This window comes from Schistocerca nitens, chromosome 2 (assembly GCF_023898315.1).
Source record: "Schistocerca nitens isolate TAMUIC-IGC-003100 chromosome 2, iqSchNite1.1, whole genome shotgun sequence".
In the NCBI taxonomy this organism is placed as follows: domain Eukaryota; kingdom Metazoa; phylum Arthropoda; class Insecta; order Orthoptera; family Acrididae; genus Schistocerca; species Schistocerca nitens.
Window position 1 is genome coordinate 738866560 of NC_064615.1, and position 19590 is coordinate 738886149.

At 38.1% G+C, this 19590-nt stretch overlaps 1 protein-coding gene across 1 annotated transcript in view; it reads left to right on the forward strand.

Annotated features, from left to right (window-relative positions):
• Nucleotides 1-202: 202 nt before the first annotated feature.
• LOC126234600 (protein MCM10 homolog) overlaps nucleotides 203-19590 on the forward strand; it is a 110132-nt gene continuing 90744 nt past the window's right edge. Inside the window, exons 1-5 of the mRNA XM_049943319.1 lie at nucleotides 203-301; nucleotides 3025-3185; nucleotides 5440-5711; nucleotides 11470-11632; nucleotides 15130-15281. Coding sequence (XP_049799276.1) covers nucleotides 283-301; nucleotides 3025-3185; nucleotides 5440-5711; nucleotides 11470-11632; nucleotides 15130-15281 — 767 coding nt within the window. The 5' untranslated portion in view covers nucleotides 203-282. The remainder of the gene's footprint in view (nucleotides 302-3024; nucleotides 3186-5439; nucleotides 5712-11469; nucleotides 11633-15129; nucleotides 15282-19590) is intronic.

A 19590-nucleotide genomic window follows, 5' to 3' on the forward strand; every position in this document is an offset into this window, starting at 1 on the left:
TTCATGTTGGGAATAGGACTAAGACCATAACGATTGGTGCTATTAACAAAACGACGAAGAACACCGCTTTCGTCTACATACGATTTTCCGTTGAGCCACTGTCACTGTAGTAAATCGCTTCTGATAACGATCGATCTTCAGACCCTTTCTTGTTAATCGATAGGTTCTTTATCGATTGCTAATGACGTGAATTTGCGCGCGAAAAAACATAAACAGTTTGCTCAACTGGTAACTACTGACGTAATTTTTTAAGTTTGAATCTGCAACGAGCGAAGAGCGAAAATGAATTTAGTGAATGGAGGTAATGATGCTTAACTGATTTTACTTTGATAGTTACTATAGAATTTAATAATTTAGCCTCAACACTGGTTGGTAGAATACTGGGGAACTGCAACCCGTCTACAAAGTGGATTGCTTACAAGTATCTCGTGCAACCAGTTCTAGAATATTGCTCAAGAGTGTGGGGCCCGTAGTAGATAGGACTAACAGGGGATATTGAAAGTATACAGAGATAGGCAGCGCAAATGGTCACAAGTCTGTTTAATCCGTGGGAGAGTCACAGAAATACCGGTACGCAAACCACCGTGAAGTGCATTGCAGAAGGTACGTCGCATTGTACCAGTTAGTAGGGTTTCTACCCATCCCATTGACGTATGGAGCGCGAGAAAAATGATTGAATGCCTCTGTGCTTGACGTAATGAATCTAATCTTGCTTTCACGATCCCTATGTGAGCGATATGTAGAGGGCTGTAGTGTATTCCGTGGTCTTCGTTTAAAGTCGGCTCTTGGAACTATGTTAGTAGACTTTCTCAGGGTATTTTACTTCGGTCCTCAGTTGTCTGCTTTCAGTTTCGTCAGTATTTCTGTGACTCTCCCACGGATTAAACAGACTTGTGACCATTTGTGCTGCCCATCTCTGTATACTTTCAATATCCCCTGTTAGTCCTATCTAGTACGGGCCCCACACTCTTGAGCAATATTCTAGAACTGGTTGCACGAGATACTTGTAAGCAATCCACTTTGTAGATGGGTTGCAGTTCCCCAGTATTCTACCAACAAACTGAAATCTACCACCTGCTTTATCCTTGACTTAGCCTATGTGATCATTCCATTTCATATCCCTGCAGAGTGTTACAGCCAGTTATTTCTCTGAGTTGGCAGATTCCAACAGTTACTCGTTGAATTCTATTCATTGGCTACTGCTTTTAGTTTCGTGAAGTTAGAAATTTTGCATTTCTGAACATTTAGAGCAAGTTGCCAATCTCTGCACCACATTGAATCTTATCAATATCTGACTGAATATTTATGCAGCTTTCTTTCAGGTAGTACTTCATTACAGATAATTGCATAATCTGCAAAACACTTGATTTTACTGTTAATATTGTCTCCAAAGTCATTAATATATAATATGAACAGCAAGGGTCCCAACGTACTTCCCTGAGGCACACCCAAAGTTATATCTACATATGACGATGTCTCTCCATCCAAGATAACACGCAGTGTCACCTGACAAAAAAGTCCTTAATTCAGTCACATCTACCTGGTCATCTTGATGCAGAACTTTCAGTATTTCGTGTGAGAAAAGTGCAAGTTGGGTTTCACATGATCGATATTTTTGAAATCCATGCTGGTTGGCTTCGAGGAGGTCATTCTCTGCTAGATACCTCATTATGTTTGAGCGCAGAATATGTTCTAAGATTCTACAAGAAATCGATGTCAAGGATAATGGATGGTAGTTTTGTTGTTCACTTCTACTATCCTCCTTGTAGACGGGTGTGAGCTGCCCTTTCTTTCAACTACTGGGCACAGTTTTTTGTTTGAGGGATCTATGACAGATTATAGTTATAAAAAGGGTTAACTCAGCACCAAATGCAGTATAGTGTCTAATAATAGTTCCATTGGGCCCTGGAAATTTGTTCAGTTTTAACAATTTCAGCCGTTTTCCAACGCCACTGACGCTAATATTTATTTCACTCATCTTTTCATTGGTATATGAATAAAATTGTAGCAATTCTCCTGGATTTTTCTTAGTACGTGAACATTTGTCTTATTCGCTGGGGACTGAAAAATAACTTATGTACAACCAGAATTTCGTGGGCTTTTGTGAAAGGGCATTTGGAGTTTTCACACATTGTTATATTGACAGCCAAACATGTTTCATTCAGTGAGTCTCTTTATATAGTTTAATGCATTGTTTTACCCCCATTGTTGTTGTTGTGAACACTGTATCTTGTTTCCTGTACTGTTGGTACCTCTGTGTTTAAATAATTATTCAAACCAAGCCGAGTGAGTCAGCTGACTCATTGTTTTTGTTCATCCTTTATCAAGCATCATTGGTCAGCTCACCGGACCTGCATTCAAGAGAAACAGCATTCATATCCAACTATGATAATCAATCCCATTTTCTTCCCCAACTGTCCATGCGACTTTAATCATTCATTCTTCTTTTCCTTTTTTTTGCCTCTCCACCCAATTGTGTTTCTAATCAGGGGGTGACTGTATAACCAGTTATGATTCTTTGCCAACAGTACACTGTGTCCACTTAATATATTTCATGAAAGGTATACAGAAATGGGTGATGGTGCATTGCTACAAAAGTATTGATTTTTATGTCAAACTTCCTGTTGGGAAAGTATGCCTTAGTAATTTTCGTCCCAACTGACTTCTTACAGATTCCTCATCAGGAAAAGCAGCCAGGCTGGTGATGCCACTGTTATGTGCTGTATTTCATGTAACCTATTTGCCCTTGCCCTATTGTGAAAAGATGTGTTGTGCAGATAGAGGGAGAGTTAGTGGGGAATACGTATGTGCCTGCACCCATTCTCTGCAAGCCATTGTTGTGGAAGATTTCAGTTAATTACAGTGCATATACTAATAAAAGAAATGTTTTATGTCTAAATTCCAAATCAACACCCGCATTCAATACTTCATATCTTGTGACTGCTGTAATTACTGCCAAGACAAGTTTTGGCAATGTAAGAATATTTGCACTTATTAAGTATTTATTTGTGCTTATTGTTACAGGTGCAAGCAGCAGTTGTGCTATTGACTTGTTGGCAGATGTTCTTGATGATTTATCAGAAAATGGTGTCAATAATCCTGTTGATAATGACAGTTCTCTTTGTCAAAAACAAAGCAAAACATACACTTTTATTGACATTACGGAGAAGCCTGAACCTGTGCAGGTAACAGAAGCACAAGCTGTTAAACAACTTGTGTTTGTTATATACTCATTTGAGTAATTTTATTTGTATGTTGTTTATTTACCACAAAAAAGCATCAAACAGCAGTTAGCAATGTATTCTTGTGTCATACTGGAGGCAGCCAGTGAAGGGATGGTATACAGTAAACAGTGACAGTCTTGTAACCTGGTTATGTCTATATGATTGAAACTAGGCATTATATAGATGACCTTTCCTTCATTTTCTGCATGTGCCTTGCACCAGCATTTTTTGATATTTATAGATATACTGTACCTCTGCACTTGGTATGCTGAAACTTTTATTAATAGTTCTGCCTGAAATATATCATTTTGATTAGTTAGTGAAGCAAAGAGTATGAAGTAGCTGAAGATGTGAACTGCTTAACTGCACTCACTAGAGATTCCTGTGTGCTGTCCACAAATTCTGCGTTAACTAATTTACTATGTATTTAACTTATTCTTGCAGCTAGTAACACATTTTTTCCTGGCAATATTAGTTGACTGCAATCGTAACTGCTAGTAATTTGACATTGTCATCACATTAGAAACTGGTACTGATTTTTCATGAAAAAATCATCTAATTAACACATTATTGGCTGCTAAAAATCAGCTGCTTTTCAACCATCTTAATTCTCATGATTTCTTGTGACTGTCGTTACAACCTTTACTTCAGAGTACCTTGGATAGTCCTTCGTTATCTTTTATGTTGCACTTTTTTGTTACCCTCCTTCACCATTAGAAACACACAATCCTCCACATTTTGCTCTTAGTATCTGTACATTGTTTCATGGCCCATGATGGGATTGTGAGGAGCAGTAGAAGCTACAGTTCTATTGATTAACATTGCAAAACCAAGAAGGATAGCAAATATCAAAATTTCACTTATTTTGCATATTCGATAGGTCCATAATAGGAAGAATACTCAGTTAAATTTGTAGATGCTTTAGGGATATGATGCAGATATGAAATTCAGTATAAAGAGTTGCCACTTCTGTCAATAACAATGGCTCTGATTTGGCTGGGTCATGAATTGAAATGACCTCGGATAAAAGATCTGGATGCATCATTCCATGCTGTTTCAACTGTATGCTATAGTTCAAAAATCATGGTTATGCCTATGCCCTTGTCAGTTGCCAAGGTGCTAGCTTGCAGCTACTCACCATGCTAGCACCTTGGCAACTGACAAGGGTATAGGCATAACAATAATACATGGAAGTGTAACACCCAGTGTTCAAATTACTGGCTATGTGAGTAGAGGTGATGCTGTACACAGAACTGGGACACATCTGAAAGGCCGATATGGTGCCTCTCTTGAGTCCTTTGTTACTGTTTGGCATTCCAATACTGGTGCACCTCTCTTTGCTCTGCCATTTCGAGGAAAGCTACAACAATGGTCGCCAAGCTGACTATCTCTAGTGCTATGACATAGTTGCGCTATCTGCATGGGCACTTGTCTCTCTGCATAAAGCCCAATTCCTGATTCAAGAAATGTGTTGTGGCTGTATGATCCTGCATGGCTGAGTGAGTAGTGTCTGTCCACTTGGATGGTAGTCACATGGGTTTGATTGAGATCCTGCATGTTGTTGAGTGTGGACCTGCTAATCTGATAGATTCCGTATTTGGATAACAGTCACGGGATCCTGACCACCGTGAGCAGCAATTTTATGGAATGATAAACTGTAGTTTCAATAGACCGTGATTCTGCTGCTGATGAATTCCATTCACATACTGGTAGGTGTTTCTTTTTAGTACATGGAACATAACACGCTCTTCTCCACAAACAACTGTTATTCAGAAGTGCTTTCTGTATGGGCAATCAACTGTGTAGTCTTTCCTATCTCTACTACCTACTTTGAACTGTTGTACTGTAATGCTAATTGTTTGCTTATTCTTAACTGTTGTACACTTCATGCCAATGCAACATTTGTCATATGGTGTCTTCATGGTGTTGCAGTTTTAATGGCCAGAGGCAATGTTGTATCCTACACACAGATGTATTAAGGAGAGCAGTGTTTAGGAGGAAGCAAGCATTACTTCTTATGTGCAATACAGTTACACTTTTTTACGTTTTACTAAAGATTAATACAAAATTCTTATTATTCCACAACACATTACTCTTCATTGTGGGACTTTATTGAAGTTGCATTTTTTCAGTAGGTGTGTATGTTTGTTACATCCATAATGTTTAATGAGTGACTGTAGAAAGTTACTAATTTATATAAATTTTTGCATTTTAGGAAAGCACAGGTGGTGGTGATATTCACTCCTATCGCAAATCGCTGAAATTTATAAGGGAAGTGAGTGGCGCGTGCCCTGATGAGGACGATGATGGTGATGAAGATGGACAAGTATTTAGCAGTAGTAGTGGCAACCATTATGCAGAGAGTCGTGCTTCATTTGCTCCAGAGAAAAAAGCATCCTGGAAGAGCCGAACACTTTCTGCACCTTCTTCACAGCAGGCAGTTGCCAAGCATGCAAGTGTTGACACGATGTTCGGAATGCGTATTGCGTAAGGTTTATTAGTTTGCTTGCTACGTTTAGTAATTTTTTGTGCTATCACACCTTATATTTTTCATGCATATCTTGGACTCTGAATGTTTTTCACCAGGTTTACATATTTTGTGCTCTCTCTCTCTCTCTCTCTCTCTCTCTCTCTCTCTCTCTCTCTCTCTCTCTCTCTCACACACACACACACACACACACACACACACACACACACACACAGTGTGTCCTCTCCCAACTTATTTTTAAATCATACAAATAAGTGAGTCATCCATTTTCATAATAGGCCCACCTAACAAAACTTTGGGAAATTGAGTCACTAATCTTCCTCCGTGTATATACAAAAATTTAGTTCACTTTACACAATTTTTCATATCTAAAAGTGTAATTTTGAGAACAACTGAGGAAAGAAGGAGAAATAATAACCTGAGTGGATGAAACATTCTGGATGTGCAAGAATAATATGCAGGAGGTAGGAGGGTTTGTACATTTTGCAACGAACACTGAAAACAAGTGACAAAAATTTATGAACAGATTTAATTTTTACTGTTAGAAGTTAAATGAAACGCCTAACAGAAGACATCAAAGAAGAAGAAACAAGCATAAATGTTGGAACTGTGGTATGAGGGGGGGGGGGGGGGCGAAGACATTTTGATATAAAATAGATTTCCTTTTCTTTTTCTTGTGGGCAAGTATTAGAGGGGAAAACAGGTCAATTCAACATGTAAAGCAAGTAAAGTTCCTATAGTTTGAGCACGATGTCTTGACAGAGTTTTAAGTCGAGAAAATAGGACAGAAGCCCTGCTTACCAAAGGTCGATATGTTGACAGCTGTGGGGAGAGTTGCAGTGCAGGGCAAACAAGCTGCACTTTCCTTATGCAGCACTGCTACTACACATTTGCTTATTGCTTTGCCACCTCATGACAATCATTTTGTGAGAGCTGAATATAAGTACTATATTTTTAGATCCCCAATGTTGGCAGTGGCCAGATTTGAACACTCGTGGCTTGAAGTCAGCTTCAGCTGATCCAGAGCTAGGAAGCTCTCATTCAGGAAGTTGTGTACAAACTAGACATCATCTTTTGTATTCATTCATGAATGTACTTGACCAGCATTGCCTAAGTTATGCTGCTGGTCTCCGATCTGAAACATCATCTACAAGTATTCAATCCATACACAGGCATATTAAAAATTTGTAAATCAGTTCAATCTGTTTGACATATGGACGTGTCCTATCCTTGTCAAACTATACCTGTAAATATGAAAAGTTCATCAGAAAAGAGGAAATGTCACACTCTTTAACCCATGCATGTGTTAACAATTTAGCTATAAGTAATGGAGGCATGGTCACACATTCTTGAAGATAACAACTCTGACATGGTTATGCCCACTGTCACTTATTAGCTGTGGATGAGCCAGTGCAAGGGCTATCTTTCTCCAGGGCACAATGAATTTGGTATTTAATTAATCTCTCATTCTGCAAACAACTTATGGCATTCGACACATTAAATTGCATGTTATAATATAAAATGTAAAATCCTGGATAGAATGTGAATAATGGATGGCGTGAAGTTAAGAAATGATTGCACAGTTGAAGTACTGGGCAGTAACTAACAACCTACCATGTAGTTCAGGTGGTGAACTATTGACAACTAGGACAGAAAACAGTCACATGCATGGCTAGTTTGTAGGTGTGCATATGTATGAATTCTGTGGGGTCCTGCCCCCTCGTCTCTTATATGGTGCTTTGGGAGCTGCTTTCTCGTATAGCTAGGCAACATACAAGAAAATCGTATTAATGGAGTTTATTACAGAAATTGAATTGACAATACTTAACTTTGATTTACAATGACTAGTCGCAAGCAGTTGGCGACATGAAAATAATCAATATCCTTCGCTATATACAATGTCCATGCTAATTAATCACACAAGTTCATACGGATCACAAGTCACGGCTCTTCTAGTCCTCTCTTCTAGTGCCGGGTCTACTGTCCCCAAGGCTGGCAGGAGCAGCACTTATATTCTCTTCGGATAGAGGTCGCTCCTGTCGTGGTATGGTCCTAGTCAGCATAATATTGGCTGACGTCATCTCGCAGCCTTCTCTGCAGTTATGTTGTTGACCTTTGTGCTGGTGCTTGTCGTTACACTGGAACAAATTCTGTAATAGTTAACTCCAAAGGAAAACACTCTTCGCAAGCTTAGTAATATTTTCAGTCTTTATATACATACTAACACCTCAGTGGTTCACCTTGCCTTTACTTCTACCTTATTTACATTCTAAAGTAAGATTTCCAAAAAACCATTTGAAGCCAATTAAAATGTACTTTAAAAGTTTGTGTGGGCATATAATCAGTTACCATCATATATTTTTGTAATATTTGATGTGTATGATTTGAGATTGATTGATGTTGTTGTTGGGAGTGCTAAAAATACAAAGTATTTTTAGGAAGTCTTAAATGCTTTCTGGTTAGCTACATTAACACAGGCTTTCACCCTTAAAATAATTATTGCTGCAGATATCCACATGGGCCTCTAGCTGTGAGTTGACAGAGTACTCTACAGAGAAGACTTCATAGTGGCATAAGTAATGAGAAAAATCTGTTAGCATGGTCTCTTTATGATAGCTGAGATTAATTCTTACCTAAAATTTTTCAGACGGAGTTAATTTTTGTGTCTAATGAATGTTAAACTTTGGCAAATACTTGTTGTCCCTCTAGCACTCTTAATGTAGCAACTAAGTAACTGATGTAAAGAATCTAGCTTTCTGTTGAATTAAAAATGTTATTGAAGCTCTGGCTGGATGTAAATAATTTAGGAGTAAAAGTAAATACTCACTGAATAGTAGAAGCATTGAGTCACTGATAGGCACACAAAAAAGAATCAAACTTGGGTAAATTTGGGACAAATCTTGTATAGCCAGAGGGTGCACACACACACACACACACACACACACACACACACACACACACACACACACGCCTCTGTACAGCTACATTGTGTAGCTGTATTCAGCCATAACAGTGTAGCTAGAGAGAGAGTGTGTCCAGTGTAGCTTTTAAAGGAATTCATCAAAAAGCTAGCGAAGTTTATTGTATTTCTGTTGAATTAGGTATAAATGTGTACTTTATTTATACGTGCTTTGCTATTTGTACATGTAAAAACTTGAGTTTTGAGGAAAGCATTCATAAATTTAAAAGCAATCGATATTTTTTTATGTATACATTGTTACTGATTGTTGTGGTTTTTGCGGATTTTTATGTTTTGCACTGCAGTAAAACCAAAATAACGTACTGATGGGAACAAGAAGTGAAGAAAAAATTTGAAAAAATAATGATAAAACTTCTACAGAAACCCTAAAATTTCGAGAAGATAACAGCATAGTAAAATAACAAGTGACCCCGCAGGTAGATACCAGAAAAATACACACAGATACTTGTAAAAAAACCATCTCAGACTTATTCACAAAATGGAAAGTGAAATGGCTTCAACAACAGAACATCAAGGCACCCACACTAAACGGCCTACCAAAAAATCCACAAGCAGGATATACCAGTATGCACAGTTGTAAATTTCAGAATGCACCTGTATATCACCTAGCCAGAGAATGACGCAGGTATATATAGAAACATCATACATTCACAACAACAGAAAAACACATAACACCAAAGAGCTGATACAAAAGATCAAACATATCAACATACCCACAACAGCCACACACACATCATTTGACATCTCATACAGTTACACAAATATCCCAACCACAGTAATCACCAACAGCAGTTAGAGCCACAGAAAGACATTACCAAACCCCACTTAAAAGAAACAACAAAAATATCCAAACTAATCATAGGCAATACTTGTTTCCTATTTGACAACCAGTTCTACTCACAACAAGATTAGGCCACCAATCAGTGGACATCTAGCCAACATCTTTCTTGAGAACAATATATTTTAAACCATAGTAACATCCAAATAATACACGGTAGTATATTGGCTAAATAGATGACCTCATATGTCTTCTTGATGAAACATCCAGTTACCAACTACTCTACAGTGACATAAACATTATCCATCCAAAAATAAAATTCACCATATGGTGAATTAACTTAAGACTATGTCATTTTTAGTTTCTATGTAGAAAAAGAAAATGAAATAGTCTAAAATTAATTTTCCTTGACCACAACAACCAACACCAGTTCTCCATATGCAGGAGAATCACCACCACCAGCATAACCATACACTAAACTCAAATCATGCGATTATGCACAAAAAAGCCATTTACCAGTACATTCTGTACAAGTTGAATAAAACTCCCTTGGTGAAGACAACCACAAAAGTGAACTATAGATAAGAGACAAACTGAATCACAAAATTAAAACAAAAATGTAAGGGACACCTAGCGCACAGGATAGTGTAGGCATAAGCATCTCGTTTTCTGTGCAGCATTGCTCCACAGTGCATACTGTTTGCCGATGTAGTAGCAGTCACTTTGACGCGGTATTTAGTTATCTCCAGGCATTGTGATCCCTAGATTGTCCTTCACAGGCTTTGTGAGCTGTTGTATTTTTGCTAGGAGCATGAAGACTGATGAAACATTATGTATTCAAGAGCCGGCTAATGTTTCATAACACTGTGCCACAGAGAGGCAAAAATGCAAGTTTCTTGTTCTTTTCTTCAGTGGTGTTTTTCCTGTGTGTCTCACCAGAAATTACCTGTGGTATCTGGGAGTGAGTGTAGTAGTTTTTCCTGAAGACCTTGCAGAGGTGACTTATTTCTGGTGATAGGTTTTCGGCTTCTGAGATGACTTTAGCACAGTGAATGAGGCTGTTCAGAGTGCCACATTTTTTTGCCTGATGGTGGTGGCTGAGAGCATTCAGATACAAGTGTGTTGGTTTCCCGAAGACGCTGTGGGTGAGGTGCCTTTTTTTTTTCGGTGATTGGGGGGGTGTCAAGGAAGGACACTGCACCATCTATCTAGTAGAGATACAATGTAAATTTAATGTGGTCATGAATGCTGTTCGGATGTTCTAAGAGTTGTCCCAGTTTTTCATGTCCATGGGATCAGACGGTAAGAGTGTCATCGACGTAATGATAAAAGCAACTTTCCACAGCTGGAGCTGTGTCAAGGGTGATGTCTTCAAATTTCTTCATAAAAAGGTTTTCTTTGATGGAGCTAAAAGACTTGCCATCTCCGTGCTGTCCAGCTGATGGGATTTTAACCACTTGGCACAGCTGAAAGCATGAGACATTTTATTAATTCATATTGCTGCGAGACATTGCATTCATGTGTTTGTGAATCTTGGAATATGTATACCAGTCTGGTATTCACTTAGCTACATGTGAAAACAACCTAAAAACCACATCCAGGCTGGCCAGCACACTGGCCGATGCCATTAATCCACCGCTGGATTTGATCCGGGGCTGGTGCATGTTCCCAAATCATGGAAATGCTATGCTAATATGTGCAGCTATCTGGGCGAGTGTTGTGAATATTTTATTAAAAATGAAATTTATGTATTTATAGATAAAATGATCCTTTTATTGGTGTTTAACATTTTCCCATTGTTTAACATAAAGAAAATTAAAAAAAAAATGATTGTGTAACTTCAGCAAAGCGTGTCTGGGTAAAGGAAGAATAAATTGTGCTTGCTGTTGGGAGAGCGGGGGGGGGGGGGGGGGGTTCATCCAAAAACAAATTTATTTGTAAGCTTAAACCTCAAGACGTTTATTTACTTAGTTCCAACATATATCTTGTCATGTTCCAGTAATCCAATGATATCATCGCGTACTGTTGAGCAACTTATGCAAGGCAGGAAATTTGTGTCAATCGCACAAGCTAAACAGATGAAAGCAGACAAAGAGCCATCAATTGACTGGGTGGTTGTTGGAGCCATAGTGAACAAATCACAACCACGAACATCAAAATCTGTAAGTTTTTCTCTTGTGCCCATTGAAAGACCTGTTGTCAATATGTTCTTGAAACTATTTGTTATTAACCTCTAGATGTGATATTTGTGTAAAGCAGGTATTGGTGCATAAAATCTTAAAACTCCAAAGTTAATGGTCATGGTGGAGTATTATGTTGTTTGCTTGGCATATATCATAATTTTTATGCAACCATAATAACAGTGCATTTATAACTTTGTAGCAGTCAGTGAGTGAAGTCCTGCGTTATAAATTGTCTAATGGCACATCAAATATGAAAAAATTTGATACAAGTTCTAAACATGTGTCTGAAGGAGTTGCCATACTAATGTTCTTGTGTGCAGTTTCCTTTATAAATGCCTTGCATTTTCTCAGAACTCTTCCAGCAAATCTGTCTTCCACTCACCTTCCCTAATACTGATTTTGCATGATCATCCCATTTCATATTGCTTTTTAATTTTTGCTTGTTCCAAAATATTTAGATGATGTGTTGTGCTGAAGATGTTCACCACTAAATTTATAAATGAACACCATCACATTTTTCTCTTGTATTGGACTGTGTCTTGATTATACCCACATGGAAAGTGTGTTGCCATTGATTACAGCGTGTCTCTCACATGTGACTCTGTGTGGCGGTCAAACATTGTTCATTGACCTTACGTATAATCAGAACTTCGTAGGATTTTCTGATAGGTCTGTCACCAGGATCTGGCTGTGGAGATTATGGTAGGCTTGAAACATATCTTTACAAATGCACAAATTGCTACTGGCTTTTCTCTGTCCATTTCTCTGCTGTTTCTTTTGTAGTAAGAGTGTAGTAGGCTCAGTTTTCACAATGTTCTCTGAATGGTACCATGGGAACCAAGTGGTTCTTTGTCATCTTCTATTACTTTGCTTGGTACTTATTTATCTAGACTGCAGTTTTAATGTGTTTTACATTAAAGTACAATTGTTCTACATTTGTCAGATCTGCGCTGAATGTTCTCATTTTGTGTTTGAAATAAACTGTGGGTGACTTATCAGTTTGATGTAACACAAATATTCTCCTAGCTTCCTAATTGACCTTTGGGACCACTGTTTCTGTAACAGATTACTGCCTCTCATTGTTCTCTCTTATTGTGGAACTCTCTTCTACTAATTGATAAAAAATGGTGGAGAATGTGTAACAAGTTCAGAAACACAACTGCAAGTATTATCTTGGGAAGGAAGATCCTGGAAGAATAAAAATCTTCTAAAGCAGCATTGACATTTTCCATTGTTTACAGTAATGTTGATAAATTTCACTTACAGTTCTTTCCAATAAGCAATTTTCATCTTTCATTTCCTACTTTTTCTTAATAGTGATTTTTGTTTTGTAGGTGTTAAATACAATTTTCAGAGAATTTGCATAATGTGTGGAAAAAATGTGGCCATGTCATGTTTCTCCATAAAAAATTTAGTCCTTGATTTCTGAAGTATTTAGTGGCATGCCTGTTTTTTTGTATGACAGTGGTAGGATAAGGGAAAGGTTTAATTCTAACACTCCTTAAAGGAGAAAGAGACAAATATTTTTGCATCACTTTGTACCAGAGTTCTCTTTGTCTGGGATGGGAGATGTAAGACATCCATTAAAAGCTGAATTGTACGTAACTACACATATGTTACTTCTATATGGTACAGTATATGCCGCAGTAAATATGACTGAAAGATCAAAGGCGGATAAAGTGTAGATTTTGTTACAAATTGTTCCATGCGATTCCTTTTATTGAGATCTGTGAAAAGTGTGGCCGATAGTCTTATCATATATTCTTGGAGTTATGTCTGAATCGAAAATTTGTAAACACATTAAAATTTGAAAAGCAGTGGACTGCTAGTAAGCTACATCAAACTATGCTACAGAGCAGTGAAACTGAGTAACACAAGTGTTTTGTTAGTAATGAAGTTTGTTGACTGAGTGCATTTTCCCAGTATACTACCAATGAACTAAAGTCAACCACTTGCTTTACCTGTGACTTGACTCATGTGGTCACTCCATTTCATATCCCCACAAATCGTTACATGCAGATATCTGCATGAATTGCATAATAAAATGAGGGAAATCAGAGTTCACATGGAAAGATATAGGTGTTCGTTTTTCCACGCACTGTTCAAGATTGGAATAGTAGAGAATTATTGTCAAGGTGGTTCGATGAACCCTCTGCCAGGCTCTTATTTGTGATTTGCAGAATATTAGTGTAGATGTAGAAATGCTCTTAAAATTTTTTCTACATTGCTTTTATGTATTACTTGCAGGATTTCACATATTGAATCACACAATTTTTCTGATTTGACCCCATTTTAACAAATACCTGCTGGGAAATCCAAATGGTGAACTAAAGTATTTTGTTAAGGAAGAGGTCACAGAATGATCAAAGATATTGTACTTCCTGCAAAATCAGTTTGTGTTTTTAATGCTGTATGTCATGCATGCCTACACCATTCATGGGTGATAACTCTTCTTCTTCTTGCTAATTGTGTGCCGTCCAAATTGCAAAATTGTGTCCTGAACCCCATACCTCTCCAATGCCCTCTTGCTTACAAGGTTACAAAATATGATGGGGATCTTTGACCAGAACTGTTTGATCCTCAGCACAAGGAAAATGTAGAGTGGAGGCTGTCATTGTTCAACGAGAGTCATATTGGTAGCTGTGGTGACAACGGTACAAAACTATATGATCAACAATTCTATCCCTGTATTACAGTCTCGTCGAGGAACATGATGCTTCTGTTATTGCTCATATATGAATTATATTCCATTAATCTATCTACTACAAACTGCACATTTGCATCATATCTGAGGAAGATATATGGATGTTTACCCAAGTATGTCACATTATTTCCTGTGAGAGATTCCTATGGTATGTTTTAACTGGACAAGTAGAAAAAGGAAAGAGCAAGCTTACCAGTAGAACTAGAGAAATGAGAGTTGTGATTTCTGTTAAATACCTCATAGATAAAACTCACACGCAGAGCGAAAATAATTGAAGAAAAGTAAAATTTCTAAACCACACTTATTAACACTTTCAAAGGTACCGTAAGTAAAATATGTAAGCTGAGGGATATCAGACGTTTGTGGCAAACAATGCAGATGGAGATTCCAGGGTTGTACTAATTTCACAAAAGGCAGCCAACTATTGTGCGTAGGTTATGCATAATTAGCCACAATGCTCCAGTGGGAGCGTGAAAAGTGTCAGCACTATGCTGAAATGGTTGTTGATGACTAATATGTGAGTTTATTATTTGTTGCGAAGGGTTCAATATTTTCTTGAACATCCGTTGTCTGCCTATCCTCCCCCATCATGCTAACCAGCAGGTTCGCAGAAGACGTTTACCATTACATTTCAAATAGTCATGCTTAATTGCCTGTATTCTGCGTGTTCCGTGCATGTAAAATTATAATACGTGGTTGACTGAATGCAGATTATTGTTTGGCAGTGTTATTGCTACTCTGCCTTGTACACATGCATTTGTTTTGTTTTCAGGGTTCGAGCTACACAGTGTGGCGGATTTCTGATTTGAAGTCCTCTCTACTAACAGTATCAATCTTTTTGTTTGGTGCCGCATACTCCACACATTGGAAACATGCCCTTGGTACTGTTGTGGGCATCTTGAATCCAAAATTGATGGCTGGGAGGTATGTAACAATTATTATAGTGCCATAAGGAAATAGTATTTTATATTTTTTGTTAGTTTTTCTCTTCGAACATTATTAGTTACATAGTTGACCAGTTGCTTATTTAATGGATTGTTCACATGATAACATGTTGTGAAATGGATTAGGCCTTAAATTCAACTGCATTTCCAGTTTGTAGCCAAAATATGAATTACTGGCTTAGTAAACAAATAGTAATGTCAACTTTTCAAATATCACACATTTATCTAATCTTGTTAGTTCTGTTTAGCTTTATTTATAGCTATTTTAGCACAAGTAAACAAACTGGAAAAAGGAGAGTGACATGATGTTAATAAGATTTGGTACTTAGCTTCAATAATGCTGCCATGAAGATCTTTGCTGGCTCCTTCATGCTAATTTCAGTTTAGAAGCTCCCACAGTGCGAAATCAAACACTGGTTTCATAGTATTCCATTTACAGTAAAACTCCTTTTTAACAAATTTCTGGGGACCCAAATTTTTTTTTTCCCTTCAAGTGTGGGTGTTTCTTAATGGAGGTTTTGCCAGAGTACATGGAAGGAGTGACCAAGAATCATAAATCAGGCATTTTTAGGTGTTGTAAGTGCCATTTCATTACAAAATTGGCAATCTGTTGTGGTACAGATTTAAATGGAGCAAATATTAAATTATTACACTTCTCACAGTAAACATGTTTTTTAGCATCAATTCCTTGCACAGCAGCAGCGAAACTTGACTCAACACCCTCCTTTTTTCATCTTCTTCGTCAGTGTCACTGCCAGCTCCTACCTGTATTCCTTCATAAGCATTTCATTTGCATTAATCTAGGATATGGAAATCAGGATGTCATCATCACAGTAACACCCTGGAGTGTTGCATTTTCAGAAATGACAGTTTTGCTACTCTATTCCTCTGGAAGAAAGCTGTCTTCAACAGCAACCGATTTATCACAGCCAGACCTTGTGAAAAAGTTAAACGCATCTTGCTTTGTTATAAAATAACAGGCAGTAACAAACATATGCATCATTTGTACAGTTCTGAGCCTCATCACTTTCTTCCTCTTAAAGAACAAAATTGATCTCTATACTACGGCTACTCTGTACTTGACTTTGACAGAGTGTCTTAAGCCCTGGTTCAGAGGCTGCAGATGACTTGGGCAGTTTGGAGTAAGGAACACATCATTTACATTCTTCTGAAATTATGTTTCCTTAGGATGGAGGGCATCGTGGAGGGTAAAAATCGTAGGGGGAGACCAAGAGATGAATACACTAAGCAGATTCAGAAGGATGTAGGTTGCAGTAGGTACTGGGAGATGAAGAAGCTTGCACAGGATAGAGTAGCATGGAGAGCTGCATCAAACCAGTCTCAGGACTGAAGACCATAACTAACTAAACTAACTAGGATCTACAAGGCATATGTCAATAAGAAGTACAATTTTCTTTTCTGCTGCACCCCTCTTAGCATCTAAATGTCCAAAAAAGTTATTAAGGTTTTTGACACCTTTGGGCGTGCTGTTGTAATCATAAGTACAAAGTAGCATTTTTATGTTTTGGAAACACCTGGGAATTAACATTGAAAGCAACATTTCACTTTCATCACTTTTTACATACAGTAACATTGTTGTCCTTTATTTCTACCTCCATGGCATTTTGCAGGAAGTAAATTACAAAAGACACCAGTTTCATCAGTGTTCAGGGCTTATAATGTGTATCAACCATGGTGCTGTAATGTTCTTTTCATAGTTCCCACTTTCTGTGAGAAGAGCCTAATTTCCTCTACTTGCACTTGAAATGACAGGTTATGATGTTTTTTAAAACAACTTAACCAGTCGTTGAATGTACTGAAATTTTCAGTGCCAATCTACAGAACGATTTCACGAGCCTTCTCTTTCAGTATGTTTCCACTTATAGGAATTCTTCCACTTCTCAGTCCTTGAGACTAATATAGAATATTTTCCACATCGTTGAATATATACGAATGTTCTGTTTTTGGACCTCAGGAATCGTTAGCATCAGCGTTCAACCCTTTCTCTGCTGTGGGTGAGTACAAACATCCAGCTACACCATTCCTCAGGTGTTGTGGATGTGTATGAACGTGTCTCTTGGTTTTACCTACAGCGCTTTAGCGGCCTGAATGCATCCTGAACTGGCGACCTCTCACTGCTGTGGGCGAGTTACTTCCGTATCTCTACGAATAAAAACGTTTTTGAGTATTTCTCATACAACATATGTTCCTTGTTGCGTGGTATCATTTGTGAAAAACCATATTTCGATATCTTGAATTATTTATGAGATATAATGATTGTTATAACCACAAGATTTGTGAATCACAAGGACATGAATGGGTGCCTCTTGCACAAACATCCTTCAGTTATAAAACCCAATAACTTGGGAATAAAAATGAGATATTTTAAATAAAATTTTGATATATTATCTACAGTTCATTCATTGCAATGTAAAAGTTAAAATCAATCCTACATGAAGCTGTAGCAATGCATTTTTAACTCAGGTCCTTAAAAAATTATGTGCAATGTTCTACTTAATTCAGTGCAGTGTAGTAAGTATGACAGATAAAGGAAAGAAATTCAGTTCTTCATTGAGTGAAGGTGGTTGTTGTAGTCTTCAGTCCAGAGACTGGTTTCATACAGCTCTTCATGCTACTCCATCCTGTGCAAGGTTCTTCATCTCCCAGTACCTGCTGCAACCTACATCCTTCTGAATCTGTTTTTTGTATTCATCTCTTGATCTCCGTCTACAATTTTTAGCTCGACCCTGCCCTCCAATACTAAAGTGGTGATCCCTTGATGCCTCAGAATATGCCCTACCAAGCTATCCCTTCTTCTAGTCAAGTTGTGCCACAAATTTCTATTCTCTCCAATTCTATTCAATACCTCCTCATTCCACCCCCATGAACCATGGACCTTGCCGTTAGTGGGGAGGCTTGCGTGCCTCAGCGATACAGGTAGCCGTACCGTAGGTGCAACCACAACGGAGGGGTATCTGTTGAGAGGCCAGACAAACGTATGGTTCCTGAAGACGGGCAGCAGCCTTTTCAGTAGTGGCAGGGTGGATGATTGACTGATCTGGCCTTTTAACATAACCAAAACGGCCTTGCTGTGCTGGTACTGTGAATGGCTGAAAACAAGGGGAAACTACGGCTATAATTTTTCCCGAGGGCATGCAGCTTTACTGTATGGTTAAATGATGATGGCGTCCTCTTGGGTAAAACATTCCGGAGGTAAAATAGTCCCCCATTCGGATCTCTGGGCGGGGACTACTCGCAAGGATGTCGTTATCAGGAGAAAAAAAACTGGCGTTCTATGGATCGGAGCGTGGAATGTCAGATCCCTTAATCGGGCAGGTAGGTTAGAAAAATTAAAAAGGGAAATGGATAGGTTAAAGTTAGATATAGTGGGAATTAGTGAATTTTGGTGGCAGGAGGAACAAGACTTCTGGTCAGGTGACTACAGGGTTATAAACACAAAAGCAAATAGGGGTAATGCAGGAGTAGGTTTAATAATGAATAGGAAAATAGGAATGTGGGTAAGCTACTACAAACAGCATAGGGAACGCATTATTGTGGCCAAGATAGATACGAAGCCCACGCCTACCACAGAAGTACAAGTTTCTATGCCAACTAGCTCTGCAGATGACGAAGAAATTGAAGAAATGTATGACGAAATAAAAGAAATTATTCAGATAGTGAAGGGAGATGAAAATTTAATAGCCATGGGTGACTGGAATTCGTCAGTAGGAAAAGGGAGAGAAGGAAAGGTAGGTGAATATGGATTGGGGGTAAGAAACTAAAGAGGAAGCCGCCTGGTAGAATTTTGCACAGAGCACAACCTAATCATAGCTAAAACTTGGTTCAAAAATCATAAAAGAAGATTGCATACATGGAAGAAACATGCAGATACTGACAGGTTTCAGATAGATTATATAATGGTAAGACAGAGATTTAGGAATCAGGTTTTAAATTGTAAGACATTTCCAGGGGCAGCTGTGGACTCTGACCACAATCTATTGGTTATGAACTGTAGATTAAAACTGAAGAAACTGCAAAAAGGTGGGAAATTAAGGAGATGGGACCTTGATAAACTGACTAAACCACAGGTTGTACAGAGTTTCAGGGAGAGCATCAGTGAACAATTGACAAGAATGGGAGAAAGAAATACAGTAGAAGAAGAATGGGTAGCTTTGAGGGATGAAATGCTGAAGGCAGCAGAAGATCAAGTAGGTAAAAAGACGAGGGCTAGTAGAAATCCTTGGGTAACAGAAGAAATATTGAATTTAATTGATGAAAGGAGAAAATAT